We start from the raw sequence: 19122 nt of genomic DNA, 5'->3' as shown, positions 1-19122 counted from the left end.
TTAAAATACTATGCCAAACTGGGACCTTGCAAGGTGGGAGCAGCACTTGTAAGGCAGTGCACATTCAATAAACCAAAAGTTATTTAATTGGGTTCAGATTAATTGGGTCATTCTTTATAGTGATGATCAAAATCATCTCCACAGTCTGACTAATATAATGAGAAATAGCATCTATCCAGTGGCTACCCATTTTAATTCAGACATTTATCTCTTCATTTTATTATAGATGTGAAACTTTTGTAGTGTTCTGAATTCAGAGGAGTTCCTTTCTAGACCAAGGAAAACACAATACGAAATCAGAAAGTCTCTTTTTTGGCCTTTGAGAGTGACTATTCTGTGTCTAATCACATTATAGTCTCAAATTTTATTTTAGTGATATTCTTACCGGACATGTAACATTCTTTTTAGGTTTGGGGTTTTAATTATGGACACATTAGAAGATAAATGTGAGGGGTTTACGATATAACTGTGGGTCCTCTTTCTATACTCAGATACTGTCTTTGCTTTCAGGCTGAGTTTAATTTGCAAATATTTTGGGCATCTACACTTTGGACAGACAGTAGCAATAAAAGAGAAAGTGTAATTTGTAAGTGTATTTTGATGAAATTTGTAAGTGCAATTGATGGTAAGATACATGGATTTGAGGGTAGCAAAACAAGGATATCATCTACCTGCATCAAGTGGGGCAGAAATGTCCAGAGGGGGACTAGGATGGCTGAGGAACAGACCAGGGAGTGCAGTGAGTGGTGTAGGAGTGGGCAAGAGAAAACTGCTATGGAAAGAGTCAGACCCCGAAAGCCAAAGTTAGGAGTGAGCAGAGAGGGTGAACACAGGGGTGCAGGAGCAGAGGAAATATGGGCTTGGTGGAGAATGTGAATTCCCAGTCAGAGGGATAAGATTTACTGAAGGCTGAGTGGTTTTGAGTATGTCTTTCTTTGCCATTGTAGGGGTCAAACAGCTTTATTTACCAGCTGTGAAAGACCTCTGCTTAGAGGTCTGCAGATAGAAATTAATACACGGACAAAAAGATTTGTGTGTTTCTAGAAAAGGTGATGATGTGGGGAAATGCAGTTTTATATTTCCTATGTTTCTCCCCCAGGTTACTACAATAATTAAGATAGGACTTTTATTAAAAATATCAGACAAACAGGACAACTCAATGGGTGTCAGAGGTCTATTTTGAATGAAATCAAATAAAAAATAATTGATGTATTGTCAATAATAAGTAACAATTACTAATACAGTCACTTAACAAGACTTGCTGAGTGGAAAACCTATTGCCAGCCTGCTGCATTTCTCAGCTTTTATGCTAATTAAATGTATTAGTTATCTAGAGTTCTGCCTTTAAAACCCACAGAGAGTCACAGCTTGCCTCTTAATTTGAGACGCTGCAGAATTTTCCCCTGGTGGTGATCCTTCAGCTGTCTTCTGCAAATCTAAGTCACAGAAATGCTTTACAGATGCACCCCAATGCAAACACATGCACTTACATATGTAAAGAAAGTTAACAGTAATTAAAGTACCAGCTTATTTCCCCGAGTCCCAGAGTACCTCTACTGCTGAAATTGAGAATTATGAGCATGTACTTAAGGAAGTACATTTCCAGCAAACAGTCTTTTATCCTATCATAATTGTTTAATATTTGCTTTTGGAAGAGACAGTGTCAAAAAGGAATAGCATATGCGATCTACAACTAAGAAATGGAATTATTAAGCTTTAGTTGTCTAGATTTTTGAACTATACATCAGACCACTTTAACTCTTCAGTTAATGGGGACAGTCATTGCCTGTTGTTCTCTCCTATGAAACACTTGGTCACAAGTTTCCTTACATGAGACAGAATGCTAACTCCCCAAGCTGAAATGTAGCTCCAGTTGAACACTAGCAACAAAAATTGTACCACTATGTGGCATTTCCAGGTTCCCTGCATGTCACAAACAGCTGAGCTTGTGAAGTCCACCTGCCTTGGAGGGAATCAAGGAACCCCTGGGCTCCTTCCGCAGACCTCTCCCTCTAAGCCTCACAGATAGAAGAATTACAGAGCTTCAGAAGGTTCATGCTGCAAATGAGAAAGATGGGTTTTTTGATGGCAGCAAACAAAAAAATCCTTAAGTGTGCAAGGCGTCTGAAATACAGCACAATTAATCATGTATGAAGGATTGCGTTGTTCATGGTGTGAGATGACGTCAAACAAGACAATGAGAGCCCCAAGCGTGACTCCTGCAAGAGGCTTAAACACCTGCCTGCACTTCTGTGATAACACCTTAGAATAATTTGACTTGAGAACATCCCCAGTTGTCTTCATAATTTCACACAGCATGCAAGAGTCTTCTTATGTTTTCAAAAACTTAGTCCACAGTTCACCAAGATTTAAATGAGGGAGTCTATACTTTTTTAGTTGTCTGTTCAAACAAGCCAACCTAGCCAACAAATCTATAAAGCTAAAAGAATCTATAAAGCCTCCAGTTCATCTAAAAATAGGCAGTCATGTGAATGGCTTCTGCACTCCAGTGACTGTGATGTTTATACATCTAATGGCAATAAATGGGTATATAGATGCCTAATTCACAATAGAATTTAATCCAAGTGTTTTAAGTTGAGATCAGAATCCATATCTATTTTCACCTGAATAAATAGCAAGAACAATCCTTATAATTATATCAGTACAGGTAGTTACTGTAACAGCAGTTTCTCTGCACGGTCTAAATTCACCTTCAACCCTACTCTATTCTTGCCTAGTAAACCAGTTTACCAGGGCACTACAGTCTGTGGGCTCAAACAGCATTGCCAATACCTGATTCCTCATCCAGATTCTTCAAGAGGAGTTAGAATACTTGGCTGCTTGATTTCAAACAACAAGCAATATGTTGTTGACATCTCCTAGAACAGTGAAACTTCTTAGAAGGGTAGTGTACTAAACTAGGAGTTGGGTTTGGGTCAAATATTGCCTGTCATGTCTCATCTATTCTAAACAGAAATATGCAGTAATACACACATTTATTGCTCTGTTTGTTTGCAAATATTCCTTCTTAAAAGCATACAAAATTATCCTTATAAGTAGCCTATAACTAAGATATGTGAAGCTCAACAAGGAAAAGATGTGTCATGGGACGTGCTACTGACATTTCAGGAAGTAGCACATCAGTTTTTTTAATAATTTATGAAATATCACTTTCTTTTCTAGAATAGTGTGCACCTCCCTTCCTAGTTTACTACATCAAACTTTTGCATACGTTAAATTCTTAAAATGACCCAGAAGGGGAAGCCTATGAAGGATGTCAAAGTTCACTTGCCTGTGGAACACATTCAATATTCTCCTGGTGGTATGTCTTGGCTGTGTATATTTTGGGATGCAAGGTGGTCAGTTTGAGGAATAAAGGTCTGAATACTTGTACCCATGTCACAGGTACAAGCCAGCAGGAGATGCTGTCAGTGGTGAGAGTGATTTGGGGCTTCAGATCAGAGTGAGCAACACAGCCTTGCGTGGCTGTTTCTGACTGCTGCTTTGCAGCCCTTCTCCCTGCTGCACTGTGCGGCTGAAACTCGGATCAGCAGAAAACATCCTTATTGGAAAGTTTCACTGCTGCATTGGCCTGGGCACTTGCTGAAAGCCTGAAACCTTCAGAAGTTGCTGTTTCTTTCTTTGCCCTGCACATGAAGAACACCAAGCTGAACTACACTTTAGGTGGCAGACATCTTGAGTGTAATTGGGTGCACTATGGTATGGATGAAGGAAACAGCTTTTAAAGAATGTGATAATATTATTGTGGATACTGTTTTTCTACCAGGTGGTGCATTAACTTTTGGGTACAGAAGTTGGTAGAGGTTTTAAGGTAAATATTAGAGATATTATACAGTAATTACACACTATGAACAGTGGCTGACAAGCACACCTGTGTGCTTGGAGTTTTGTTAATTTTCTTTTTGAAATCGCCTGATAAGCTGAGCAAACTCTTGGGGATGCGATACATCTGAATGGATCTATTCCATATTTCATGCAGAGAAAAACAAAGGAGCAGCTATATGAATTTCAGTCATTACAAAACACCACACTTACGATGCTGGCTTTTTACAACAGATGAAGCCAAATGTGCTTATCAGTAACAATGCTCTCCTGATTTGTCTTTAGGCAGAGGGCAAATGTCATCAATTTCTTCTCTCATTCGCTCATCTCACACATGGATTTCTGCCTGTGAAAACTGGAAGAGAGCCTTTGCTTTCTACTGGAAGGAGACTGATAGTTTTGCAGTTGCTGGCAGAGTACACACCAAGTACATTCTCCCTTATTTCTAGTGAAAAGCCCTCTACACAGGGTCATGGAAAGAAGCATCACCATTGCAATGTATACACTTTCCTGCTGTACCAGATAATTCTTCCCAAATGTCACGCTCCAGTTAATGCCTAATGAATTGTTCCCTTCCCATGGCTATCAGAGGTGTCACCTGCTCTTGAAGCTGCTTCACGTGGAGTAGTTTGACCCTTGTACTTGTACACACACAAGGTCTCATAATATTTGACTCTACACCACAGAAAAGATTAGAGTCATCAGCTGTGAGATTATGAAATATTACTGTTCTGTGGTGATTTTGCATGAGTCCTCCACATGATCTGAAGAAGCATTTGGCTGAAGAAGCTTTTTATTTGAAATGCAGTGATGTTTGGCATCATCAGTGTTGACAGCTGTCCCGGGTTCCCCTCAGCTCTGCATGGAATTCCAAGACCTGTACCTCTGTAACATTAACTCTGGAAAATAGTTCTAGCAAAGGAAGTGTCACATTTGTCATTACTTGAAGTCCTTCAGGCAAAATGAAAACTAACCATCAGATTGCCTGCAAGTTGCTTGTGCTTGCAAATGCTTAGCTGAAAAAGAGCCATTGTGTCAGGAAGACAAATCCTGGATGATATAGCCTGGGCTTTGTTATATAAAAGCTCCGTTTATAAGGCTGCAGTGGTACTTTTTAATCCCTTTCTCTGAGATATCATACAATGCAACACAGAGGAGACAAAGTACAGATTCACAGACTCCTTTGGGCAAATCTTTCAAGCTTTTATAGCATTTAAGAATCTTTGCCTATTTTTCTTGCTATTGCAGTATAGAATTACCTCTGTGATAAAGCAATTTTGGTTATTCAATAAGAAAAATATAATGAAATAGTCTGTGTTTAATATTTTTATTTTAATTTGACACCTGTGCAAATTCAAAAGTTGAACCTATCCAAAGAAGATTATTATCTGGCGATATCTGCCCAGAAATTTGAAAGGTTAACTATAGGATTCCTTTATTTTAAAAAGGTAATTTCCTTCAATCTGGGATAACAATATCTACTACAATTATTTATCCAAGTTAAAACAGACAAATATAGTGCTTCCAAAGCCCACTCACCATCCAGACAAATGTAGATATCATTACTGCCACCTATTGCTACAAGGAAAGAATTGAAAATGTTTTCATATTTGTCTATTTCTACATGGGGATAAAATTGGAAAATAACAAGCTTGTTCCAGTTAAGGCATTTGTAAATAAACATGTTTTGATATCTTCTTTGACAGCTTTATTTTCAGAGCTAAATCAATTTGGCTAGTACAAGTGTTAAGAAAACCCAACATTGTCATGGACACGTGGTAAAAAATAGTACTAAAGTATAAAGGAACTCCAGGCACCCCACAAAGTCAACATCAGAGTAACTTGTTTCTATATAACTGGCACTACAATCCCAAGCCTTAAGCCAGGTGTGCAGATATTCTTTAGACGAACATAGGGGGAGGTAGTGCCTCCAGAGGCCTTCATGGGTGAGAGCTTTTTCACTTGTCAAAATTATTACAGCAGTTATCTATTTCATAGGCTAGAAAATGGTCTTGCCACACAGGTTGTCCCACAGAAAGAAAAGGCTCCAAAATGTGATAATGGATTGGATGATGGGAGTTTGATTAGGAGCAAATGCTTGTTACCAGACAAGAAGTTGGAAGTAGCTATGATTTTTTTGCTTCTGCATTAAAGCTCAGGAGTGGGAATTGCAGAGAAAAACAGAATAATCTAATACCTTGTCTTCTCAGCGTATTTTAAGTTTTACTGAATTATTTAAATTTCAAAGTTACAGTGATGCACAGGGTCATGTAATGTCACAACATTCATTTGAGCAGGAACAGAAGGCTCTGAAGGTTTTTTTTATGAAAGGACAGTAAGTGGCAGCAATTACTGCTGAGATCTAAGTAAGTAGTATATGACCAGGCAATCAGAGGTCTGGAGCTGTCAAAACCTTTAATTTTCATTAATCTAATTGTAAATAAAGTAAAGAACTCTGAGATTCTTACTATGATCTTTTTTTAAAACCATTGAGCAGTTCTGGAAACTAGGAACAGTGTTGGTCAGGAACAGAAAAATAAAAAGATAAATGAGTGATGAAGTGCTGAAGAGAGGAAGAAAAGATGCATCACACTTCATTAAAGCTATTTCTTGAGCAAGTCCTCCTGGTAGGTGCCCTGCACAGTTCAGCTCTGGAAGATACCTCATTCCTGTGCTGCCGTCACAGAATAAAAACATGTTTGGAAAAATTAATCTCTTGGCTGTACAGTAGCTAATATATATTGACTTTTCCTTTATCCAAAGCATCAATAAATTCAGCTAAAGAAAACCTCAATATCTATGCAGTCACTTCTTTTATGAACTGCCTGCCTTGGACATTTGTTTTATTTGTGAGTGTAATAACAAATGGGAAAGGAAATAAGTTCCCTCTCTGTGAAAATCAGAATTTGTTTACCTTTCTTTCCATGACCAGGAGAAAACCCTTTATCATACATTATGTGGCTCACTTCAGTGCTCTCATCCAGTGATGTCTCATGTGACCTCAAATAACCCATAGCTGAAGCTTATATTTCCTAACTCTGCTCTTTTTATGGCTGTTGAGAATTGCTATGCACCTAATATTAATCTTAATGCCTATTTCTATGTAGAGAAAAAAATATTAGAAATATTATCATTAGACACGAGCTACATGATTAAGAAAAAAACCTTTAACTCCATATTTTAACGTTTATCCTACACAAGAGTTGGGTTATTAGCACTAAAGAGAAAAATGTAGAGACCTTTATTAGAGTGGAAACACTGTCTGCTGAAGCTGGTGTAATAATTCTTCTGACCTTGTGGGCCTTTTTCTCAATCCTCCTCTTTTGAATCCTTATGAGAATGCAAAATCCATCTAATTTAATTTTTCTGTGGATGTGTTGAAACTATCTTTAAGAAAAAAAACCCTTCATGTTCTTCAAGGACATGGGCTGCCTTCACTGTCAGCCAATGAATTTTCAGTGATTCACACGTAAATTTTGGGTTACTACACCCAGACTAACATATCTTGGGACCATGGAGTTTTGTTGTCCATGGGCTCTAGGCATCACCACTGCCTTGGAGGAGGCTGGCTATGGGCTGCAATGCTGGGTGTCATTTATAGGAAGTTACTCAACTTCTGCTCTGACTTGATGGGTGGAGAAAGGTCTCTTTTCTCCCTGCAGAACTTGTATAAACATAAATCATCATAGGCAAAATTCAGGTAGAAAGGAACCTGAACCTAGAGGTCTCCAGTCCAACTTTCTAATTAAAGCATGATCAGATACAACACCAGACCACTCTTCCCAGGGACTTATGTATTGAAAAACTCCAGGGATGGTGACCATACAACCACTCCAGGAATCCTGTTCCTCTCTCTGTTGTCTGTTGTGGAAGTTTTTTTTATATCCAGTCTGAACTCCCCTATTGCAATTCACCCTGTCTCTAAATGCTAGATTCTGTCCTTTGAATGAAAGTGATTATGTGTCTTCTTTCTAGTCAAAAAAATCAGGCAGAACCTACTTCTAAAAATCTAAGGCTTAATTTCATCAGTTTGCAAAGAATTGTGTTTTCTCTTTAACTTGCCTTTGGTTAATGAAAGTTGAAGCCTCAGTGATTCTCCTTTTGAGGAAATCAATTATCATTAAAAAGTAGAAATACTCCATTATAAGTCATGCTGGCATAACTGCTATCAACTGGAATGCTCATATATGGTACTGTCAGAGTTTGGAAGCTCAAGAGAATAGAAATGTGATAATATGTTAGATCCTGGTCTGAGCCAGCAAGGCAAAGAATTAAACATATCAGACAAAAATATGAAAATATGTATTGAGTTTTGGCTGATACCAAATTAGGGGTTAGGTGTTATTACACCAGTGAATTCAGACCTATACAGAGCTATTATAAGTGGAAATATTTCATATACTGATAATATTAAAAAGCTGTTTAGACTGACAAAGAACAGTTGTCCCTATGTTGGAAACACTTGAAATATTTTGATAAAATGAGAAAATGTAGGCAAAAGCAAAAATCCCAAAATTAAACATGGCAGAAACTAAGTCTGTGGTTTGTATATGTGTGCAGCAAAACTGAAAGGCAGACTAAAACAGATAAATTATCCAGTGATAATTTTTCAATACTCACAGGTTTAAGGAAAAGCACAGATCTTGTGTTTGGTATTACTACAGGTATGTTTCAAAAAGATGAAGGGTAGACAGTGTCTGTATTTGCTGTAGAAGTGCTTGAGCAACTCGATTAATCTAAGCTGGAGGAACTCTAGCTGCTAGTTCTGTTATTCACATCAATGGTTAAATCTTTGCTTAAGCCACAGAAGCATTTTTGTGAAATTATGTCTTGTAGTAATCAACTTGAGTTTAATTCTCTGTTATATAAATAAAATGCTGTTTGTTTAGCTTTGGTTTTAGGGAATATGAATCTACATTCATGTTCCAAAAGCAAATAGAGAAGGTTTTTTGACCATGTAGATACTATTATTTGTCTCACATCTTAGAGGTCTCTGCTTTTAACTGAGAAATCTAATCTATTTGTACTTTATTCACAAGGAATTTTTTTGTTTAGTCTTAGATCTTTCCTGACCGTTTTCTTACAGATCCTAAGAAATTATACAACTGAAAGGACCTACGGTATTTTAAATTACTGCATAGCACCTTTTTCGAATAATGTTCTGTAACCTACTTAAAATTAGTTGGTATCAATGTGACATGGTAGCCAATGAACTAGACATCATTTCTTTCTTGAGAAAACTGGGAAATTCATGGTTGAATTCACCAGAGATAGTCCTTTCTTTTGTAGATAGATGTTTCCAGTCCAGTCAGTAATAACAGAGACAAAAAGTTATGAAGTCCTGATTGATCATATCACAAGAAACTTTTTCTGAGATTGTACTGATTGTCAAGTTTTAGAGCAAGTTGCATCATCACATGGTTTTCAGTCCTTTTTTTAGAATTACTGAATCTAATTAGGAACACAAAAGTATGACCTTTGGAAGGCTATTTATGGTCATTAATCCAGGTGAGCAATTCATATCCCCCCCTTTTGAGATATATACATATACATACATATATATATGTAATTCCTTACACTGGCAATACAGTCATCTAGATTTGAAGATTCCTACTGAGATTTCTCAGTTTTCACCAGGTGATATAGCCCTCATTCTTTTATCACTTACATAGCTAATAAATATTGTGTTACATCTCTCCAGTGCTGAACCCCAGGGCATTTCAATTTTAACCTCATTTCAGGATGAAGATAGGCTACTTATTCCTAATATTTTCTTCATGAGCATTCAAGCCCCATGATAGAATTTAAGAGCTGAAAGCTCTCCCGTGCTACCAGCTGCTATGGACTATATCAAAGACTCACTAAATTCCACATATACAGTTGTCTCACCGGTTTGTTCAATCTTTCATGAACTTCCTTGCAGTCAAAAGGAAGGAAAGTAAGACCGTCTTTGAAGTTGGTTTACATTATTTTTCATGTGCTCAAACTAATTTGGGGTGGAAGGGTCCTCCAGAGAGAGACCTCCAGTATAATGATCTTCCCAAAGCAGGGCCAGCCTTCAGATCAGAACAGGTTATTTGGGATTTATCCAGTCAGGTCTTGAAAACCAGCGAAAATGAAGACTGCGTGACTTCTCCACCTCCTGATTTAGAAACCTGCTTCTGCTTCACTGAGCTTTTCCAGGGAGGACATTGACTGGCACATGCAGTGAGCATGAATTGAACCATGTGCACGGTTTTACTCCAGGCAGAGAGAAAATCTTCAAGCCCATGGGATGCACACACAGCCTAGATATTATAGAAGATACAAGTAGATTATTAATCATTCTTTCCTATTTAGAAATTATATGCAACATCTTCTTACTCAACCTTCATCCTTCAGGCAGCTTTATTTTGATATTAGTAGCTAAGGCAATTAAAAGAAATCTAGAAGTGGTTTCACAGGTAGTATCAATAAGTGGCAATTAAATTGTGGGGTTTTTCATTTTTTTTCTCAACTGTTCACACCTTTCAGTTTCTTGAGTCAGCTTTTATGTTATTTATGCCTTGTCCTGTCACTGAGAAAAAGACTTTGAAGGTTTTTCTACTCTCATTCCTATGTGGCCCTAATATTTCTGTGTACAAAAGCAGTTGGAGTACTGTACAGAGTAACAAAGCTGTATTTATGAAAGCTGTGTCAAGGATGTTTCCATAGTTCTGCTGGTCATTGCTTGATGAATGGTCAGAGAGAAGCCCAGGGCATGTCTGGTTCCATGGTGATTATCCCCACCAAAGTCCTTCAATTTCTTCTATGAGCTGGTTCAAAGTACTTGGATTATGAAATGAGGGTTTCAATTAATTCTCTTAACTAGGTATATGTATAACAGGAAAATCCTGAAGTTAAGGTGCTGCATTTCACACCCTGCTGTTTAAACACCTTTCTAATGGGAATTTTTTTCAGAGAAATTGATGTGTAATCAAACCAGAATTTCACTTACATAGTATTTTTGAATTTAAACTGCTTAACTAAAGAGGATTTATCTTTTAAATTCACCAAAGCAGTGGTTTAGTGAATTTAATTATTTATCTAGAGGAACTAAATATAACAGACTCCAGCAGCCCTCAGTTCTGAACACATCCAGCAACTTGCAATGCACCTGGGCCTGCCCAGTCCTCCCCTCAACGGAGCCCTCTCTGGCCTGCACCCAGCCGGCAGCGGGCAGCGCAGTGCCCTGCTCCTCACGGTCCTTGGAGCTTTCAACAAGCTACCCATGGAGAACAGAGCTTCTGGAGCACGCTGGAAACTGGGGACAATCACACAGCAGAGAGCTGCTGGAAGGCACACTTGGCACGGTGACCCTGTGCTGGTCTTTCTCACCTGCCACGTGAATCCCTGTCTCTGGCGCGTCTCCAGGCGTGTGACCCCAAAACAGCAGGGCCTTGCATAATAAACTTGTTTACCTTCTGGCTGAAGACAGCCCACGACTTTCACTCGCTGTGAAAGCAGTTTTAAATGGCCTGTTTGAGGTCTGAGGCAGGGTTATGAGCCCATCAGGTTGCCTCAGGGACGGAGGGGTTGCGCTGCTGTGTTCAAGGCCATATGCCCTGTGGTGCCAGCTACATCCTGCCTCGGAGCAAAATGAGCAAAGGCAGCAGTGGGGAACATCCCTTAGGCGGGAAAGGCTTCATGGTTTGTGCACATCTGTAACAAGTATCAGCCACTGCCTGAATTAGTCATGGAAAGATAAGCACGGATCTAATTTCACCACTTAACTTTCCAAACATTACGGACACAAACTGAATGAAGAATATATCTGATGATACATACAGTTGTCAAGTGGATTTATTGATGTCTTTTCTGGTGGCTATATATAAATATATATATATATTCATAAAGATGAATTTCACCTTTTGAAGAGTTTTATTCTTGGTGAAGTGCTAATGACTGCATAATTCTAATTCTTGGTTTTCTTAAACTGGGGAAAAGAGTTTGGAGTGTTGTTGAATTTATCATTGATTTTAGGAAGCCACAGAAGGACCCAAATATATTTGTGTATGACCCCCAATCTTTTTACACATGTGAGAAGTGCAGAGTTAAAATTTGTGAAGACGAAGTTTAAAATATTTAATTCAGCTGTCAAAACTATTATTTACTTTCATGGAAAGTTATTGCTATTTTCAAGTCATAAATCAACTACAAAGACTATTCAACAGGAAATCACAATTCCAACTCTTATCACAAAACAGCTTTCAGAAACCAAAGACCATATCGTCACTAGCAAATATAGAAACCATCTGACCAGTAGCTCTTTCAAAAACTATATCATCACTTGAGAGATTAGATATGACATTACATTTAGAATTGCATAGAATCTCCCATGCTAATTCAAACAAATTCAACAAAACACAAAACTCCAAATTCAAACAAACACAACCATGTTTCATAATAGAAACAAATATATTTATTCCTACAGTTTGTCTCACAAATTCACCCATATGAAATCAGGGAAGGAAAGATTACAATATGATAAATGATAAAGCCAAGTGATTACATGGGACAGGAAAGACAGAGTCTGGAAGATTTTGGGTGAAATAGGCTCTAGGACAGATGTTCCTTTTGTTACACTTTTAAATAACTAGAACTGCTGCTGAATTAGACAGCTATAGGTAGCCCCTAAGTTGCTCAGAAGAAAGTATTTCACACTGAAATATTGGTATAACTTTAAATTTCCATTCCAGGTAGTTAATCATAATGAGATCCTGTTCCTTACAAAGACATTATATATATATATATATATATATATATATTCATTCTACATAATCTCCAAATTTTCAGAAAATTATTCAAATTAATTTCTTATTTATTCTGTGTTTCCTCAGTTGCCACTATAAAATTATAAAAATAATCTTTGATTACTTCATAATTTCATATGATTCTCAGAAAGGGCTCGAAATTGTGGAATGCAGAATGCTAAGAGAAGAGTAGTTTCCTTCTGTAAATAAAGACATGAAATTTATGAGCTCATATCATGCAAGCAATAAACATATTATAATTGATATTGTTATCTTTTTTCCTGTATAATGTTTACTTTAGAAGTCTTTCTCTACTTTAAATTTGGTGAAAAAAAAAAATATTCTGGTGTAACGCATTTTACTTTTGTAACTCTTCACTTTTTTGATTATTCCATTTATGGGCACGTTGTGAAAAAACTTTCCTAGGAAATGTTTAAATTTAAATAATCAAGACATCTCTTATCTAAAAGAGATTACAGAGGTGGGACTGTTTGAAGTTCATTTCCAGACATTCAAAAGTGGAAAGTTCAGCCCAAGGGCCAAAACTGTTGCTCAGGGCAGTCAGATGCCTCTGCTGCTCTGGCAGTGCCTCACCAAGAGCAAACAGTTTCAAAACTGCATGAAGAGCAAGCAGCCAGTGATGAGGCAGGGTCACCCAACACTGCTCACCAAGCCACGGGGCCTGACCCAGCCAGCAAAGTGAAGAGATGAATCTCCTGTTTATGGACCTGAACCAGCCCACACCAATGGCAATAATCCTGGCCCAAGAAAGAGGGTGGGAATGCCTGACAGTGGTGGGGTGTTTCCATCCCTCCTCACAGTGGTATGAATTTAGGTCAATGGAAAATAATCCTGAAAGTGCAGCTCTCTAGGGCAATATTGTTCTCTTGTGCCAAAAATGACAGAGTTGAGCTGATGCTTCAGCCTGTCATAATCTCCACCCTCCCTTATCCCTGCTCCTTTCCCCAGCATGGTACTTGGCTACAGAAAGCCAAGTGGAGGTTTGGGAGTGAAAGCAGAGCTGCTGGACATACTCAATTAGCACAAGACAGATCACAGGACTCTGCTGTATGTGAGTGACCATGCATGGCAGATTAGCATGGTCTGGCAGACAGAGTAAACCACCTATGTTTCCAATTAAATGATTTCTGTCAAATGTGGAATCCATGAAGCAATCAGGCACCTTCTAGATGCAAATCTGCATTCTCATTTTTACAGCTGCTATAAAGAATAAAGCACATAATCTTGAAAACCAGACCCATGTCAATGCTAACCATATGAAAACAAAACAATAAATGGAAACCCAGAGAACCTCTTTAGCATGCATGTTTTCTCAAGGCAGCAAAAATATATCAATAAAAATAATTTGACTTTATGTATTATATTATTTTCTTTGGGTTTGTAATGATTTAAGTGACTTAGTCCTCATACCCAAACGGGGAAAACTTTAAAATTGCAGATTTCCTTTGGGTACAAAATGTAATGTTTTCCTTTCTTTATTTTCCAGGGACATCAAACCTGACAACATACTACTGGATGAACATGGTGAGTATTGCTTTCTCTCAGAATCTCTAATTCCTGAGGTCTCAGTGGCATGCTCATGACATGCTTTGTAAATCAACCTCTGATGTTGAATTCCTACCTAAATCTGGGCTTTCTCAGAAAGCTCCCTCAGAACACCTTGTGGATTTTGGAGTTTTCCCTCCTATTGCCAAAGAGATTGTGGATCAGCAGTTTTCAAGGTCTGAATACAAAGGAATTTAATATGAATTGAGATCAGCAGGGACACTTGATAAAAAGGAGTTAGTATTTTATTAACAGGATTATGTGAATCACAGTAACCCCTTTTTAGGTGCCTATCAATAGAACAGTACCAAACACTTTATCTTTTTTAGAACTTCTGCAGGGCTAAGAAATTCTACATAACAAATTATTTCTCATGTAGATATCTAAAATATACTTTCTAAAATCTAGATAGGGATTTTGGAAATTTGACTACAAAGTTTGTGTCCCTACCTGTAGTTCTGGCTTAAATAACATAAAAAGGAGTAGACAACAATAAACAGCTTTGAGCTTTTATTACTAATTCCAAGTTCTTAAAGATAAAAGACACAGTATGAAAGAAAAGAAGCTGATTTCTTTAAACTTAAATTTTAAACATATACTCTCTCCAAGAAGTATTTCAATGAAATGTTATGTATCTTCTTGTAACTGTTTATAGGGAAAACATGAGAAATATAGGTAAAGAGGGCATTAACCTGGTAGCAGTTAGAGCAGAATTACATAGGTGAAAAAGCCTAACTGGAAAAAGGAGATGTGTGCTTGCTACTGTGGGAAAGTCTTGTGCTTAATTTACTGTTGAAATTGATAAAAAGTAGATAATCTCTGAGAAACTAGAATATTAAAATTATGCCAGTGATAGCATTATGTTTCAAAATCCATCTCAGAGCTGCTGGGTATACAAGTTAGAGCTGATTAAAGAGGTAACATTCTGCATAGATGATGTTTTTTCCTGGGAACCTGAAAGCTAATAAGGCTTAGTAATATTGGAGTTTTAAACCACCTAGAACTTCAGCAAGTTAATGCTTCAGACCTGTAAGTGTTAATGTTCCCCAAGACTCTAGTATCAGAAAACAAGCGTGAAATAGAAATGTTTTGCCTTTAAGTCCTGGTGAATTCAAGATGTCAACAACAAGATAAAATGAGTATGTTAAATCTCTGACTGCCAGCCTTCAAAGCACAGTCACCTTTATCTCTCCTTGCCCCTCATGAAGGTCAATTAGTGCACAACACCAGCCTCGTGTGAGAGCTTTCCTAGGGACACTCAAGCATCACAAAGAGGAACCTACACCAGAGTGAGCACTACAATGCAAAATGAAGGGGCTTTTTTTGTGATTATAAACTATTCAGCAACAAAGTTATCTGTAGGCAGCCTGGAAATTTCGGGATGGATGGCCTCTTTTCTGCAAAGCAGCAGAAAAACTCCCTCAGAGCACACCTGCAGACAGGTGGTGAAGCAACAGACTTCTCCAGACAAGCATACAAATCTTGGGCAGCAGAAGCTATCAATTCATGGGTTCAAACAGGTACAAAGACCTGTCATGTGGCTGGGGGAAGGAATTCCCTGAAGTCTATATACTTTGACTCACTAAATGTGGCAGTATCAGTAGGACAAGTGTCTGTCCCATGCTAATTACCTCAGGCTTACCTTACTGAAGTTCTTTTGCAAGAAAGCTATTCTTGAAGTCCCTAACAGCTCTGATTAAGCTGCAACACAGTAACATCATTTTAACAAAATCATCAGATTTCACTTAATGGAAAAATGTGCTGAATATATGCACCACAAATATATTTGGCTGCAGAGTAAGCATAACAAATTCACTTAATATGAGCCTAACCAGGTGCACAGGAAGGAACTTTATTTTAGCCTGTGGCCTCTAACATGGCACAACAGTTTCCTATACACTTGACTTTACCCCTAGGTCCTTCTTACAGTTCATTAAATAAATTATACTCACACAAAATATTATGTAATTGGATATGCAAAACATTTCTATGCAAAACATTTCTGACTGAGACTTTGTGTCAGTGACTTAGATTTCTTTGGCCTCACTGAAGAAACCTATTCTGGCTGAAGTAAAAATTTAATGCTACACCATTCACATTGCCTTACATCTTCAAGCAGTTAAATTGACTAACTTTCATAACATATAACCAAGATACATATACCATAACATATACATATTATAGATATTGTGGTCAGTAAAATTAGTTTCACTATAATTTATCTGTATGGCTTAGGGAACATACCTCAGGCTTAGGGAACATACCTCAGGAATACAGAAGTAATGAAAACAAAAGATTTTTCTTAAAGCTTATCAACCTAATTTACAAATAAAAAAAACCAAAAAAACAACACAAACATATACAACATATTCAAAATCATTCTGGCAGAGGAATGTCCATATGTTTTTCATCAAAGCCACATCTCAGCACTGCTGATCACATGTTCAGATGTATCAGTTGAAATGTTTGATGATCCTGAAAAGCATAGTGGTATGTGACAAAAGGAAATCTAAAGCTATTAAAAAAAGTGTTCAGCCCATATCAGAGGACGATTGCATGGTCTCCTGGAGAGAACACATATCCCATCTCTGAGGAGAGAAAGTAGGGATGGTTTCAGGGTTCATTCTCTGAACCACAGTCAGACCCTCCAAGGAAATTAATTCAATCAATAAAGCTCCTTTTTATGATGTTTCTTTCTCAGCTTTCCCGGGAAGCTCTATCTTTTATGACTAACACTAATCTCTAAACTTAGCAGTAGTTCTCTGTTCTGCTAACATATATCTGAAACAGAATTATTCCAGTGACAGCTGAAGCAACTACCTAGTGTTTCAGGAGAGCTCTTAAAATTGTATTGTACAGAGAAAAGTATTTTAAAGTTCTCTCAATGACAGAATTCTGGTTCCTCTTCTATTCCTTCCATTTTAATGGTTTAGAGCAATATAACTGAAGTGACAGCATTTTGATCTGGAATCTAATTCTGGTTCATGTTGTATTTTTTTCTAAATATCAAGAAATGAAAGATATCTTTAAAAGTTTGCACAATCTATAAACTACAATGTCAAAGAGACAGGATTTCTTAAATGCAGAAAAACAAGCAGTGGCAAACATTAGAAAATTGACTTTTTAAGAGAAGATGACATTATTTCTATAGCTATTTGGTAGCACCAATAAAATTAACATTTCTGGTTGTTTTGCAGAAATTCCAAGATCTACTTTTGCATCCAGACTTAGCCTTGTACTAAGTGACCACACCATCATTACAACCTGTTTACAAAAAACCTGCAAAAGTTTGAATTCCTCTTAGGCAAGTTTTCCACAACAGTGTTTCATGAGATGCAGCACGATCCCTGCTTGCTTTACTGAGGAAAAACTCCCTGCTAGGTCAGATCCAAGACCTTGCCCAGCATTTTGTTGTAACTGGTGACAAGATGAAACATAATTTGTGGAACATGCCTTTTGCCTCTTTGCCATCAGAGGCTGCAGTGCTGCCTGAAGCTACCCACAAATTTTTGTGGTACCATAGTAGAACATCTTTGTATATTCCATTTAGAATGTGAAGGAAGTCTTGTTAATGAGTTTGTTTGCTGCCTCCTTGAAGCTGCAGCTGATATTGGCCCCCACAACCTCCTGGAGCAACAAATTGTAGAAATTTACCATCCTTCAAGAAAGAAAAGTGGGTTTTTTTAATGTGTTTTAAAACATTCTTCATTCAAAAAATCCCCAAACATCTAGAATTCTAGAATTTGATGAAAAATAACTTACAATCACAAGATTCAAGATATTGAAAAACTCTGTCAGCACCCTCCTGTCAGCAGAAGACCCTCAGTTTTTTTAATGTCTCCCTACTGGGGAGATGTTTTGCCCCTCTCTCTCTTGCCATAGATAAAGTTACAAATATCCAGGCTTCCCATTTCAGGGCAGAAGAGCAACCACAGTGGATTAACCACCCATCTAATTGAATTTCTTATCTCCAGGAGTCTCCAAAAAGTGAATGATAGAGCAGAATATAAAAAAAGTCTAGTTTTTGTGGGACTTTCCCACGTACTCACCCAACCTCCAGCTCCTTGTGCTTGAAACATTTCCTGGCTCATGATTTCCATATATTTAACAGCTTTCAGTAACCTTTTCTGAGACCTTTTCTGGTGCTTGAGTGAAGAGAACTTTAATCTTCCTTAAGATCTTGTATTAGCATCCTTAGCTTAAATACAGATTATGTGAAGACTCACAACCTAGTTGTTAATGTAGCAAGGACCTACTTGCTAATTTCACTAAATGATTGCTATTTCTAATTTTGAAACTGTCTCCTGATGGCTATCCATACTGAAATCACAGCTCTAATATTTCACTCTTAGACTTAACAGGGTTATTTACATGTCATTGGGTTTTGAGGGTTTCTTAGATATATTTTACTCAGAAAAAATCATTTCACTTATGAATGAACAAAATTAATTGAAGCTGGAATTAATTTATTATATTGATTTGTGATCATCAAAGTTTTCCTTAAAACTCTATCTCCTTGAATACATTTCAGCTCTCATTTGAAAACTCTCAGCAAAACTGAAAGATGTAGCCAATGAGCAATCTTAGCATTAAAACCTACCCAAAAATAAATTACTGGAATCTCAATATTAACTTCTGAATACCAGAATGGACAATATTATTGCTGTATACTGATGCCTGTGAGACAATTTGCAGGGACTCTATCTTGTTTAATCTTGTTTAATCCTCCAATGCTGATTAATGAGACAAAAGGTTCCTGCATAATACATTGACCTGAAGCTGTCTGGATTTTGAAAGTGTCTAGACTTTGAAAGTGTATCTAAACTTACATGCCTACATGGCCATTCAACAGCTTAACTTTTTGAAGTGCACAGCTTTGCTGAACCCATCTACAGCCATGCAATTTCTACCAATCTCCCTAATGATAAGTGCCAGACCGCCA

At 37.5% G+C, this 19122-nt stretch overlaps 1 protein-coding gene and 1 long non-coding RNA gene across 2 annotated transcripts in view; one reads left to right on the top strand and one right to left on the bottom strand.

The window, feature by feature from the left end:
- The window catches only part of STK32B (serine/threonine kinase 32B), a 154357-nt gene that overhangs the window by 88383 nt on the left and 46852 nt on the right, over positions 1–19122 (top strand). Inside the window, exon 5 of the mRNA XM_086889185.1 lies at positions 14122–14159. Within this exon, the coding sequence (XP_086745311.1) occupies positions 14122–14159 (38 nt within the window). The remainder of the gene's footprint in view (positions 1–14121; positions 14160–19122) is intronic.
- LOC147652931 (uncharacterized) lies at positions 9813–11462 on the bottom strand. The gene is made up of 2 exons (XR_015286854.1): positions 11200–11462; positions 9813–10130 (listed from the first exon to the last, which is right to left on the bottom strand). It is a non-coding gene; the product is annotated as an uncharacterized LOC147652931 (long non-coding RNA).

Source organism: Cyanistes caeruleus, chromosome 5, assembly GCF_971803275.1.
Source record: "Cyanistes caeruleus chromosome 5, bCyaCae1.hap1.1, whole genome shotgun sequence".
NCBI lineage: Eukaryota > Metazoa > Chordata > Aves > Passeriformes > Paridae > Cyanistes > Cyanistes caeruleus.
Note: the sequence above shows the minus strand (reverse complement) of the source record. Positions and strands in the feature narration are given on the sequence as shown.